This window comes from Nicrophorus vespilloides, unplaced genomic scaffold, assembly GCF_001412225.1.
Source record: "Nicrophorus vespilloides isolate i.1.1-1 unplaced genomic scaffold, Nicve_v1.0, whole genome shotgun sequence".
NCBI lineage: Eukaryota > Metazoa > Arthropoda > Insecta > Coleoptera > Silphidae > Nicrophorus > Nicrophorus vespilloides.
This window is the reverse complement of record NW_017100058.1, coordinates 308,509-322,972: the sequence shown is the minus strand read 5'-3', so window position 1 is coordinate 322,972 and position 14,464 is coordinate 308,509. Positions and strand designations below refer to the sequence as shown.

Below are 14,464 nucleotides of genomic sequence, written 5' to 3'. Positions count from 1 at the left end.
ATTTGGTTCTACATATTCATGTGCATAAAATTACGTATCATCGTTATGTTAAAGTACAAGGTGACTGGTAATTAATGAATTCTGACTGGACCTAATCAACATCATTAAATATTTAAATTACAACTGATATCGATGAATAATAAAAGAGAAAACCGCATGTCTTTAGCGACAGTGGAGGTCCAAGATCAGGTAGGAAAGGTATTAACGAAGGAGAGCTGCATTTAAAGCTTGTCCCCAGAAAGTGGAATATCCAGAAAGACGTAAATTTCATATTTGAAGATCAAATTATGTGTGTTTATAGTGATTGTTGATTGATGTCTGTAAGAGATCTGAAAACGAAAGCATTTAAGGTGATTTGTAACCGAAGCCGGATATTAAATATCATCGCCGTTGTGTGACTGAAAGTAAAACAAACAGTAGGAAAAAAGTGCAGCGATTACGTGAAAGCAAAAATGGGGCCACCGGGGATATGGGTCAGAGATTCATTGGACCCATCACGTCTCCTCCGCTTCTCTGCATTTCTTTATTTTCTTTTCTTTTTTTATAACTAATCATATTTGCCCGTGAAAAAAAAACAGTGCACTTATAAGGCACACATAATGGGTTATATAACGAGCACACGCGCGACCTTGTTATGTAAGGTGGATGTCGGTTTTCGAACATGAGCGGCGATCTTGGGATTGAGCACGTTATCAGTGCAGCGGAAGGCGGGATTTGCATTACCGATGTGCATTATATACTTTGATGGACTGGTGAGGTAAAGCCTCCGGCATTGGTTGATATCTGGACTCAAAGCGGATCAACTGACCCATTGACTTTGTTTTCCAACGTTACGATGATCAATTGTTATCAATGATAAACGGCGTCCTAATCAACGGACGGGGGCCATTAGTTACTGGAACAAAGAAACGCATTGAATGGACATTACGAAATTTCGACTAATGTGCGTTTCTTGTCCATCCGGTGTTTTCCTTTAGTCGCGCACTTTTTGTTTATACTCCGTTCTATTACATTCTAGAGCGTTCCCAGTTTTGCCTGTTGGTTTGTTTTATTTATTTTTTTTCCTTCCTTCGATTATTGGGCCAAAGTTCTTCGACATCAGACCGGAGGATCAGCAAATATTGAATACCCCAAAGTCCGCGACCTGCGGCTTTTCTTCTTCTTCTTCATTTTTTTTCTCTGATCGGACCCGAACCTCGTGCACACACGCATATGTTCTCCTCTCCTTTCCTCTTCAACCTGTTAGTCATTACCGTGACCTTCTTAAGCGGTCCCAGGGTCACGCCGTCTAATAAGATTCCTCCTACTTACGTCACTTCGATTTTTCGATCTCTTCGCGCGCGCTCTCAGGACAATCCCGAGATTTCGACCATTAGCCTTGGAATTAGTAAAAATTGGATTTACATTTTATCTTTATTGTTTTTTTTTACTTGATTTGATTATTATTTTTTTTACTTCTTCTTACATGTAATTTATGCCGGTGGTCCTGAGGTTCCTATTAATTCAGATATAAAAATTGAGTCGTAAATTTCGACATTCATTATTTGACATAAAAATTGTACTATGAAAATAACTCTTAAAATTTTTAAATTTAAATACAACTTTTAATATTAGCTGACACTATGTACTTGAAATGATATGCTTCTATAGATTAAGTTGACAAGCTTGTAAGTATCGCATCAGAAGATAAATATAACAAAACTGTTATATTTATAAAGAATCAGTTGGATTTTGTACGTTTTATTCAGTAATAGTTATAAATATTAATAAAGCCTTTAATGAAATTATTAATACCTTACAATTGTTGCATAATGACTGATTTTTGAATAATTTTTGAAACTTTATGAGAGCAGTAAAGATTTATCATTTGATTATATATAATTCTGCAGCAAAGAGTGTAGTAAATACTGAACTTACCGTGAATACCAGAGAACTTGCTATGCCCATTTTTGGGTCGCTTTTTAAGGCGTTCAGGAATACCGCACATTCGGGAGAGAATTTCATACATCGCACCTTTTTGTTCATTTCTTCTCTTGAGCCAGGAAATAAATTCGGGTCTTAATTCGCGAGTCGTGTAAAAAAAATATACACATATAATGTGTGCTGTATGATCATAATGAGTAAACGTAAGCGATTCAAGGAACGCACATAAATTCACGTTTGCAGCAAGTACATTTTGTGAAGCGCACGTCTCTTGTGAAAACAAAAACAAATACAAAACCCGTCTTCCAGGGAGCAGGAATAAAAAAAAACGAACGATGAAGAACATGGGAAAAGTGAATTTTAACAAAAGTTACAAATAAACATTTTTATTTTATGATGCTCACACATTACGATATAAGAATTCATTCAATTCAATTAAGAAAAATAATTAATTAATTCTTATTTTCAAGTTTTTTACTGTAATTACTCTAAAAAAGTAAGAATTTTAAAATAAAAATCATGTTAATTGTTGTAAAACAGATCAGTTGAGCAATCAATATTATATGAAGACTTTCTATTCAATCAGGATAGGAATCCTTCAACAAAAATTCAATGATTTTAAAAGGCTCGGATAAGAGAAAAAAATCGAGAACAGACATATCATTGTCTGTGTCTTAACAAAAAAAATGTTGGTCCAGACTGGCAAAAAAATTGTCTTAGGCAATCATGTAGCGATGATCATGTAGCCTTGTGCATTGCCATTTGCTCTGATGGTAATCTATGAATGGAATTAGAATTTTTGATTGTGCAAATGAGTCACAAATGTGAAGTGCACAAAAAATAATATATATGTTTAGCAGGTTTTGCGAAAAAAATAAAATAAAAAAATAAACATAGACGTGTCTGCATTAATTTAATGGTTGTTAGCCGAGGATTCAGGTATGTCAGGTTCAAACTTAGGAAGCAAACGTGGTATGCAAATTATAATTTATGATTTAGAAAAAAAAGCATACTCAGAGGAAAATAAATTAGAAATTCAATTCTAATAACTTTGAATAAATCGTTTGCAATTTTACGTTATTTTTTTTTCTGGTTTTTTTTTTGGTTAATTCAATAATAACTTTGGATGGATAATCAGTAATAATGTTTGTTTGTGAAAGTAAAAACGCAGATTCATTCATTGAAAAGTATAGGCATTTTCGTTTAACGTAACTAAACATTTTGCAAATCAATAAAAAAAAACGATTTCTTCAAATATATTCAATAAAACCTGCTTTTTTTTTCTAAAAAAATAATAGAAATTTAATTGATAAATGATTATAAAGTCACGTATAGAGAAAGCAAACAAAAAACATTCATTCACTAAAAAGTAATAGGTAAAAAGGCAAAAAATAGTATTAATTAATTGAAGAAGAAGTAATTACTTTTCAAAATATAATAAATGACAATGATTAAAATGAATAATTTACTAGATTTTTTAGTGTATATAGTCAAAAATAAATAAAAACTGATTAATTTTTGGTTGGTATGAATTATTACCATTTAGAAAATTAATTAATTAAAGAAAATATAATGAATTTACAAACATGTTTATAATAGTAAATTTGTACAATATTTTGTCTGATAAATATCAATTTAATTGGAGGATTTGGATTAAGTATTTGAAATAGCAGCTGTAATCTGAAGTTAATTACATAATATGTAATATGAACAACACGAAAATAAATAAACTAATGAGAATTAAATTATATCAATTATTTCTAAGAAATCATTTATATTACAAATTATTTAGAAATATGTAATATACTTAATTATAACTGGTTTAATTATAAGCTTTAAAACGATTTTTAATGATATAGATTATTAATAAATATGTTATGATTGTTTGAATGAATCATCTAATAACATAGGTATGGTATTTTGATGTTAGCATCGTCTACGTTCGCCTTTGTCCTTCTCTACCGATTTATTAATGTATTGTTCAAGAGACGAATTTTGACCAGCTCAACCTGTAGACTATTGGACAATAGTACTTCAAGGAAGGGCGTATTTAGTCTGCTGTACGAGCTTTCAAGGACTCCCGTCGGAAAGCCATGGAATTCTTTACATAGTACAGATACATGAAAAAAAACTTTTGTTTCATAAAGATTTTAAATTTTTGTAATTGTGAAAACACTTTTCTTTACAATTATTACGCTTATTTCAATTAAATTTATTGAAAACTACAACAAAAAAAACACAATGTCTTTAAAATTATAAAGTTGACAAATTAAAAACTTTCAATTTACTATTGTTGCCTTCATACACTTTTATTTATAAATATAATTATAAGTAAAATTCAGGTTTTAAATTGTATACATTTTACAATTATTGTTTTTAAAGCAATTAGCTTATTTATTTTTAATCAGAACTAGAAGTCAAAACATAGTATTTTGAACCCTCCTTCAATCCTTTTATACCTATAATTATACCATTCTCTCTTTTTCTCAACATCGCTACTTTTTTTCACAATATTTATGAATTAATTGTATATATTTATCTTGTCCATAATATTAAAAATAATCTTCTCGAGAGGAAAAACCAAGGTCAATAGCCCTTTGGCCAGATGTTATTTATTTAGAATTACAGTGTTTTTTTTGGGTTTATAATTTTTATGTTTTGTTATATTTTTGCACAATGAATTATTATAATTATTGTTATTACACATCCTAGAATGAACATCAATTTATTGTAAAAAATATTTCTTTTATATTTACAGTCCATTCCGCTTATTCGGGACAAATCCTAAAGAATGGAAACAAAAGCGAGCAATCGTGATAAGTATACTTTGTCCCGATTTAGCGGAATTAATAGAAAAACATTGTATAAATTTATGAATTAATTGTATATATTTATCTTGTCCGTAATATTAAAAATAATCTTCTCGAGAGGAAAAACCAAGGTCAATAGCCCTTTGGCCAGATGTTATTTATTTAGAATTACAGTGTTTTTTTTTGGGTTTATAATTTTTATGTTTTGTTATATTTTTGCACAATGAATTATTATAATTATTGTTATTACACATCCTTAGAATTAGTCCATTCCACTTAATCAGGACAACCGCTTATTCGGGACAAATCCTAAAGAATGGAAACAAAAGCGAGCAATCGTGATAAGTATACTTTGTCCCGATTTAGCGGAATTAATAGAAAAACATTGACTTTATAATTAAATTATTTCTAATGAAAACTGAAACTTAAATATTATATTTAGAAATATCACACATTTTTTTAAAGAGACCTATTTTTTGTTATTGCAATAATTTCTTACAGTAATTAGCTTTTTTTCTAGTTATGATCAGGACTAATATATTTTTTCTCAAATACTTCTATATGATATGATATGTTATTTGTAGTCAAATTCCAATGGATAAATAATAATTTTGGTATAAATAATGCATTTGTTTTGTTCGATAAGTCTAGAGCTTTAATTGGTCTGGTCTCTCTGGCGAATCATAAATTTCGATCGAATTTAATTAACACACACATATACACACGCGCTCTCCGAAGAATTATTAATATTGAAGACCTTCTGTTTCTAATTTTGCAATAAATCTTGTAACCTTGCTTCGCATATTCTGGCCATTATTTCACAATACTTTACAAGTTTAACCCTCAAACCAATTTTATATACACACATCTATATATATATAATATACATAAAGCTTTTTTTTTGTCCGGTCTCTCCGTTCAGATTAGGAATTGACTTAACCTAGCCCAACTTATTATGCCATTTTTTTTCATCTTGTTTCTGTTGTTTCTCTCGCGCCGCCTTCCATAAATAAAAATGTAACATTGGACTTGAAATTGAAGGCGACTCGTGAAACTGGCTCTTAACATTCCGAGACCAGAACTCTCTCACACACTCACGCAGGTAGCCACAAAACACACCTTTCAAAGCGCGGACATCAGTTCAAAAAATTGCGCAACTAGGAAACCCTTGTAAAATTAGGTCATATGAGATTACCGGGACAACGATTTCATGTTGCAGGGTTTAGGTTCTGAACCGTTCCATATAATTGTATATCATCAGGATAATTTGGTTAAAAATTAGGTCAAGATGCACTATCATTAGAGTAATACCTATGGTTTATATAACCAAAAGCATCGTTATCAAATCTTTTGATAAATATATAATTAAGGAATCTATATAATTTTTAACACAGTTGTTTAAACTATTGTCAATGTTATATAATTTCGTTTTTTTTAAATACAATTGTTATACAAAGTGAAACAAGAGCATAGATTGAGCAGACAGTGAGACTAAAATCCGCGGCCCTTGAAAACGCCATGATTTATTCAAATCAAGGTCATCCACATAATTCCAATCAATTACGAGAACGTAGCTCCGAAATCGTTTTCGATTATTATATATGTAGTCGGATTACTCATATGTTTTAGATCTAACTATAGGTGATTCAATTTACTAGACTTAATATTGTATAATAATGATTCGTTAAATTCAAGGTCAATTCGTTAAAATTGATTTCGATTGGTAAATTTTGTATACAAACAATAATTTGTATTTGTTACTAATCCATATTTTCAAATTATCATAGTACACACAAAAGTATATGCAATTCTGTATTATTTACAAAATGTTTATATTGATCATCAGCAAAAAAAATTAGAGATCAGAAGAGATTAAGAATTCAATTATTTTAAGTGCTCGAATGTTACCATTGGTTAAAGTCAAGGTCATCAGAGATCCACGCTTCTAAAGCGATTATTGAAACGTAGGAAAAGTTTCTATTTCAAAGAAAAAAAGTGCATTTAAATAAAGATGTCCAATTAATTTCTATGAAAGTAAATTAAAATGTACTTTTTTTACTATATTTTTATATTATTGAAGGTGGTGTGAAATAAAAAGAAATAGTTCGCCCAAGGAGCAGTTTATATAATAAAATACAAAATAATATATTCAGTCTCAAAACATATAAATAACATTGGGAGACTACAAGTTAAAAATATAAATAACTAATTTATTTTTTACACAAAAAAAAATAAAATTCAATTCACAAAATGGAAAATATATACAAGTGCATGAGAGTAATCATAACATAATAACGACAATAAAACGTAAAATTAAGGAGCAAAAAAATAATAAAATAAATCAAGTCAATAATTAGTAATTACATGTGCTGGTGATGTTGGGCTCCGCGTAGCGCCCTTCGTAATTGTGAATTTTTCTGCGAGAACAACTAGTCAAATAGAAGAACAAAATGAAGAGAGAGAAGAGAAATGAGAGTAGAAAATATAAAAGACTCGACCAAGACAAACTTAATAGTACTAATAATAAAAATAATAATAATGGAATTAAAATCTTAAATGTTAAATTATAATTAGTAGAATACAAAACAAAAAAAATATTAATACAAAATAATAAAACGATTGTGTGTATGTATGTATGTGTTTGCGTGAGTTGCGTTTACGAATCTTCGAGGTGTACTATATATTTTTTTTTGTTCCTGGATGATGTTTTTCCCCGAAGACGTGTTTACGGGGTGAATAGAAGCCTCCCTTAAATGATAAAACTTAAAAAAAAACAACAAAAATCGTACCCTAAATATTGAAACAATAATATTAATAATATTGTGTATTATTAAGAATTTAAAATATTTAAAAGAGAAAACAAACAAACAAAATATATATCAAATATAAAATTATTCAAATAAAGATATAAAAGAATATAAGAGCAATAAGGTCGATTTTCGTTGTTCTAGTTTACTTGTTCCTTGGGGTTAGCTTAAGCTTGAAGCAGTCTGGTGGTACGGCCACGCATCCCGGCCGAAGCTTTAGGTCACAGGCTGGTTCGATGTCGTATTCTTGAAAGAGTGTAGTCAGAAGGATGAAGCTGAAGCTCTGAACGAGCCTCTGTCCGATACATGTTCTTTTGCCGGTGCTGAAAGGGATGAAATGTGCTGGCTTGACGACGTTCCCGTTTGGAGACAAGAATCGTTCAGGCTTGAACTTCTCCGGTTCGTCCCAATAATCCTCGCCCACGTTTAATTCGTAGTTGTTGACAAAGATGACCGTGCCCTTTTCAATGGTGTAGCCATCGATCTCTGTGTTTAAGGTCGCAACGTGCGGGACGATGGGCGAGCTCGCCGTCCTTAAGGTCTCCCAGATGGTGGCCTCAGTGTACGGCATCGACGCCTTATCGAACAGTGTCGGTAATCGCTTACCACCAGTTACAGACTCGACCTCCTGTTGTATTCTCTTGACAACCTCCTTGTGCTTCACGACGCAAGCGAGCGTAATCATGACAAGGTTACCGATAGCCGAGTGTCCACCCAAGAAATCCTCCAGCTCGAAGATGATATGCTGCCAGTTCAGGTTGGGATCCTCGTCCAAGTGCATGAGAAGAGCATCGGTGAAGTCGCGTGGCGGTAGGTTATGATCCAAAGACAGCCTATGCTCATCGATGATGCGAGCCAGAATAAACTTCCTGATATCCGAAGCCCAAGAGGAAAGCTTCTCCATATGTCCTTTGTAAATTGGCAACAACCACGGCAAGAAATCCACAGCGTATCCTTGGTTGATTTCCCAGAAGATCTCGTCGAAGGTGCGAACCACCTTCTTGAAATCGCTGTCGTCGTAGTTGAAGCTCGTCGAGCACATATACTGCGTAAACATGTTAGCGCATGCAGCCAAAATCATCGGTTTCAGCTCGATCGGTTGCGAGAAGTCCTTCTTTTTCAGCTCAACCAGAAAAACGGAGACTTCTTTGCAGCCGACCGCATTGACATGGTCATACTGCAAAGAGGTAAACCTTGGGGAGCAGTACGTTCTCGCGATGCTGCGCCTCGTCTTCTGCAATGATGACCAATCGCACAAAGCCAGTGCTGTAACAGAACAAGAAAAGAACATCGTAAAAGTGGAATCGATAACAAGAAAAGGAAAGAAAAGCAACAGCATATCAACAAACAACAACAACAACAACAAAAACCAGAGAGGCTGTCTTCATTGTAAACTAGTTCCTTATTGCTTATTTTATACACGCCAAGTCAAACAGGCTTTAGATGAACCGTTTTTTATACTATTTATTTTATTTACTTTTTCGCTTCAACAGTGAAAGGATAATTTTGGGTGGTGGCGCGTCTTTTCTTTTTTTTTTATTCTTTTGCCTTCGGTCGAGGAGGTCCAAAAATAAAAATTTAAATAAAATGAATCGAGAAACCGCAGGGAAGATATTTTTATATATAGAGAGAGAGATGCATATATATGTATGTGGATACATAAAGATATATAAGCGAGTTGTGTGTCTGGCCGTGTGTGTGTGCGGGTAACCACCGCGGATTTTGCTAACGGTGATTTGTCCTTGGCCTCTATCACTTCGTCTCTTTTTTTCACTTTGATTTCTCCCATGTTTCCAGCCTCTTTTCTTGTGCGCCTTCTTCGGCTCTCGCGGAGAAGACGCACTTTCGAGATTCATCTAAGCAACTTCTTAGATGTTGTGCCCCGACCCCGAGAGACTTCAAACCAGTTTTTCGATGATTTACATACACCGATATTTGTCATTATACATTAGATATATATATATGTGGATATGTATATATACATATATATATATATGTATGCAAATATATGAGTGCGAGTTTATTTTTTGATTGTCGTTTATTTATTCATTTTGTGGTTGGTTTCTAAGCAGCAGCCATCACGAATATTGCAGAAAATAAACAAAGGCAATGAAAATTTACGATAACGGGCTGCGCATCCCACACACGTCGATTATATAACGATCTCAGGACGAGAACTAGTTTCGTTTTGATTTTAGTTTAATGGCTAAGAGAGTTTCAAGTTCAAGTTCAGGGCTATCTAGTTGTAGTACAGAGTGAATGAATAATCTCTGCTAGTAAAAGTTCTTTCTTTCTTTCATTGCTTCCTCCGTCCGAGATGCAATGCAGCTACCAGCATGCGCTTCCTCGCGTTTTGTAATCTTTTATATAATTTGTTTTGCTGCCGTCGTCCTTATTGTTTGCGTTTCGTTTAATTTCATTCTCTTTTCATTTAAATTATTTCGCTTTTTTTGTTTGTTTGTTTGTTTTCATTTTACTTCTTTCGAGGAGAGTTTATTTATAAACGGCAAGGACGCAAAAGGGCGACACGGTTATTTTCGTTTCGTTTGTGAATGCGTAATTGGAAAGCAATGTCATTATCGTGAAGTCAGGGTTGCTGTTCGTCTGTACGTACGCCCCTGATGAATCGGAACACTCTTTCTTTCGGTCGGCGCGCGGTCTGTTGGTAGCGGAGATTGAGGATTTCGCTTCGAAAATAGCGAAGTTTACTGTAAAACAGGCAACCATCGAAAACCCGGAAGTCTTCGCTGAATATATTCACCTCGGCGACCGCAAGAGTTTAGCGCTTGATCGCACGTTGCTATCTCCAAGCACCGCTCACGCGAATGTATAAATTCGCAGCATCCGAATCACTGGCCCAATCTTATGAATATCAGTTGCTTTAACATGCGCTTTTGCTCTTATTTTATTTTAATTATTTTCTTTGATTTGATTATGGATGGTACTTACAATTGTTGCGGTCGCCTCCGAAGAGCTTATGGAACCTGATGAAGTCGGGTCGTCCACCGAAGTCTGCCCCCTTGGTGATCAGCACCTCCTTGATTAGGTTGAAGTTGTTCACAACGACGCACTTGGAGGTGCCCAGGGTGATGCTGAAGACATCTCCATACACCTTGCTCAAGCTGGTGAAGGCTTGGAAAGGCGTTTCGTGCTCACCTAGCAGATGCAGACTTCCGATCACTGGCCATGGTTTCGGTCCCGGCGGCAGATTGGTGTCCTGTTTGCGCGGTTTCGTGAACCAGTAAACCAATATTAAGGTGAGAAACGCGAGTAATGTAAGCATGTTACACACTGTTCACGCAACACTCACGAATGACAGACTTGTACTGATACCAAACTAAGCTACCCTGTTAATGACGTTCGGCTCTTGTACTTGCTGAGCTAGTCACCGACCAATCACGGACAATCCGCACCCCCCACCCCAGCCATGGGGTAAGCTGTGATTTGCAGATCGATGCAGCCAGTGTTTCGGCCGCCCTCGACACCTTTGCCACGTACCGAATCGTCCACGAATCCAAAAGAATAAAACAAGAAACAACGCACATAGTAAAAATATAAATAATAAGTACAAAATACAACTAACAAATAAAGTTAAAGGACGCAATTAATTCAACCCTTTACACCAATAACCCATATTAACTATAGCAAAAAACAAAGTCAAGAAATATAAAGCGCTTTATTTCTTTTAATACTAATTATTATTATTAACAAAATCCTATACATTATCAATTATTTATTATTGTAATGAGCTAAATATTTATTATTATCATCTTATATTTTTTTTCTCGATTTCTTCACTTTTACTCGTCTCGCTCTTAACTTGCACTCGTTCAAGAACCGGAGCAATTTATCCCAAGCAGTGAAAATGAAATACATACCATACAAGCATGCACACAACACACACACTCACAAATACCGTGAGTGGAGAAGCGTACTTTTATTACGGCTAGTATGTATATGTTTAAATTCTCCATCCTCTTCGGACGCGAAGAAGATCAGAGCCTTTGAGGAACAAACAAGGACCAAACAGAGCACCGAAAACAAACAAAAATAAAATGTAAAAAAATATATAAAAACGAAAATAAACGAGCTGCGGGTACAAAAAGAAGGTACAAAAAGGATAAATGTTGCCGGCAAGGCCCCAAACTGCAACGCCGAAAAGCGTACAAATAAAATGCAAGACTTGTCCTGCGCTCGGCTTCTTGGCCACCAGCCGCGCACTTGGTTCGGATGAAACGCATCTTGAATACAAAACCATTAAATCAGATGCCACCTGGATGGACGTCCTCCCCGAATTCAAGAACTCGCATCCAATATTCATAATTATTATCCTAAAACTATTTATGCGTATCTGCAAAATAAAAGCGCATATATATGTATGTGCGACCTACGCAAATCGTCGTCGTTGCAATTTTCCTCGCAGATCCAATTTTCCCATCGCAGGTTTCCCGTGGCACTTACCGCGAGATTGGACTCCGAGGAAACTTCTTCCTTTTCTTTTTTTTATTTTTTCTTGTTCCTTTCATCATTAAGTTAATTGCTCGGAGCTCGCGAGATTAGAAGCACTTCTCAAAACTAGTAATTCATTCATGTTAATCGATTCAGTTCTTTTGTTCGTTTCATCCTGCGAGATCCAATAGCTTTGCAATCTGCGCTCAAGCTAATATCACTCAAATCAAAGACCACTGGAACCTTGGGAAACTTCAATTGCAACAACAGTGATTTCATATTATAATCAATTTCATTTACTTTATTTATCATTATTTTTCTATTACATCTTAGTTTAATTACGAAAGACGTTAATTAATATAAAGAAACATATAATTTTTTGTTTATATGTCGTTTTATATTATATTGAAGTATAATAATTAAGAACTTGCACGAGATATAGAATAAGAAAAGAAGAGAAAGGAACGAAAGAATTACGCATTTAGATATAATACGCATATATTATTTAGACTTAAATCTTCAAATAATAATTAGATTATTTAAAAAAATATTTAAATTATGAATATTTGTGCTGAACAAATTATGTAATAAATTTGTTAAAAAAAAACTAATATTCAATTTTATAACTTGCATTTTTATTTCAAATCTAATTTTAATTATTCTCATTAATTCGTTTAAAATAAATATTTATAATATTTTGTTCAATTGGTTTGATATAAAATTTATTAAAACGTTTGTGTTTTTTCAAAATGCAAGGATTACAAAAAAGAAAAACATTTAACACATATTCTTCAATTCACGTAAATATGTATCAAACGGTTGAAATGTGTTTAGTTTCAACTTATTGAACAAAGAAATATGTAATTCTATATCGTCGCATTTCTTGCAGAAATATAATGTGATTTTATTTTATTTTATGGAAATTATTAAATCTTTTGTGTTAATAACAAAATAAATTATTAACCATAGCTATAAATAACCTGTTTCAATAATATTTATTATAACAATAATTATTTATTGCTCAAAAGATTATTATTAAGTCCGATGTTTACTACATTGTATTTATTAAGTAACCAATAACATTCATAGTCTACTACATCATGTCTCTTGTTTTTACTTAACAAATTTATGTAGAGAGTTTTATTCTGTAATCAAAGTTACTTACCAATTATCACGTAGTAACGAAATATTACTTTTCCAAAGTAAATATTTAAAACAAATGTCTGTAATTTTAGTCATTTTTATTCTAAATTACTAAAGAAAAACAGCTTTAGTTAAATATAATATAGTTGTAGGCAGCAGTAATTAACGAATGCTGGATTTATTTTTAGAAATATTTTTTTCTGATTTTGGGTTTTCATTCCTTCGAATCGAGTTAATTGAAATTTATTAATAAACTTGAAGATATATACATGTATAACATCCGGTTTATTATTTAATATAAAATTAATAAATAAGTAAAAAAATGTTATTTATATATATATCAATGTATACCTTGAGTAACTTACTAATAATCGTATTTCGATGGGAGGAAATTGAATCATTTAATTAGAATTTATTAATGAACCTGAGTGGATAAGAGTGGACAAAAACGAATACACAAGAAGACAAGAAAAACATTAAAAATGTATTATTGAAAATGTATAATTTTGATTAAAAATAATTATATTTTTTTATTAAAGGATATTAATGACAATGATGTATTTGATTTGAATTTTTTGTTTCTATTTTATTTGAATAAAATATTAAATTAATACCCAGTGTTGATACTTGTTGATAATGTTCTAAATTTTATTGAAAGATTATGATGGAATGATTATAATATTAAAAATGCAAAGAAACAACAGATACATTAACTTTTTGCAGCCATTCGGAAATAGTGGTCGGTCAGTTCTCGGAGGTCAAGGAGAACCCCACCGGGTAACAATTTTCGTGTAATCTACGTTGATGGGGAAATCCATCATATTGACATCAAACTGTGGCCGCGTAACTGTTTATTATTGTTTTGAAAGAAAGGTATTTTAATTGAACTAAAAAAAAAATCGTAAACACAAAGACACAAAGCAAAATAAAAACAGACAGTAAAAGATACACATGCAAAAAAATATACGATTCAAGAAAGATATAACTGTTTTCTCCCTGACTATACATGGGTTAATTAATTCTTGTGGTATTCATAGTATTTTGGGAATTACTCAATGAAACTGTGTGTTTTCAGTGAGAGGACAAACTTCGGAGAGTGGGCGAGAAAGAGCTCGTAACTGTTCACAAATCGTGTTGTTGACAAAATATTATTTTAGGGTTCTCTGCGTTCTCGAATAACAACAACAGAATCGCTGTTTCTTTTCTTTTTGTACACTTTTCACCTGATTTTCAATAATATTGATCATTGTTTTTGTTTTTCGTTCAAAATAATATTTATTCTCGAAACGTAAAAAAAAACAGATACAATTACGTAAATCACAAGTGTAATCA

The 14,464-nt window shown here is 32.7% G+C and overlaps 1 protein-coding gene across 1 annotated transcript; it reads right to left on the bottom strand.

The window, feature by feature from the left end:
* Positions 1 to 7,670: 7,670 nt before the first annotated feature.
* LOC108566752 (cytochrome P450 307a1-like) lies at positions 7,671 to 10,823 on the bottom strand. Its single transcript, XM_017926781.1, has 2 exons — positions 10,490 to 10,823; positions 7,671 to 8,806 (listed from the first exon to the last, which is right to left on the bottom strand). Exons 1-2 carry the CDS (start codon positions 10,821 to 10,823, stop codon positions 7,686 to 7,688), a joined length of 1,455 nt encoding a protein of 484 aa, XP_017782270.1. The 3' UTR covers positions 7,671 to 7,685.
* Between the last annotated feature and the right edge of the window lie 3,641 nt (positions 10,824 to 14,464).

Bases quoted from the DNA above. Each gene is read 5' to 3' on its own strand.
- LOC108566752 (XM_017926781.1), bottom strand. From the start codon at position 10,823: ATGCTTACATTACTCGCGTTTCTCACCTTAATATTGGTTTACTGGTTC. The intron at 8,807-10,489 runs GTAAGTACCATC...GTTCTGTTACAG, and splicing joins CGGAGGCGACCGCAACAATT to CACTGGCTTTGTGCGATTGG.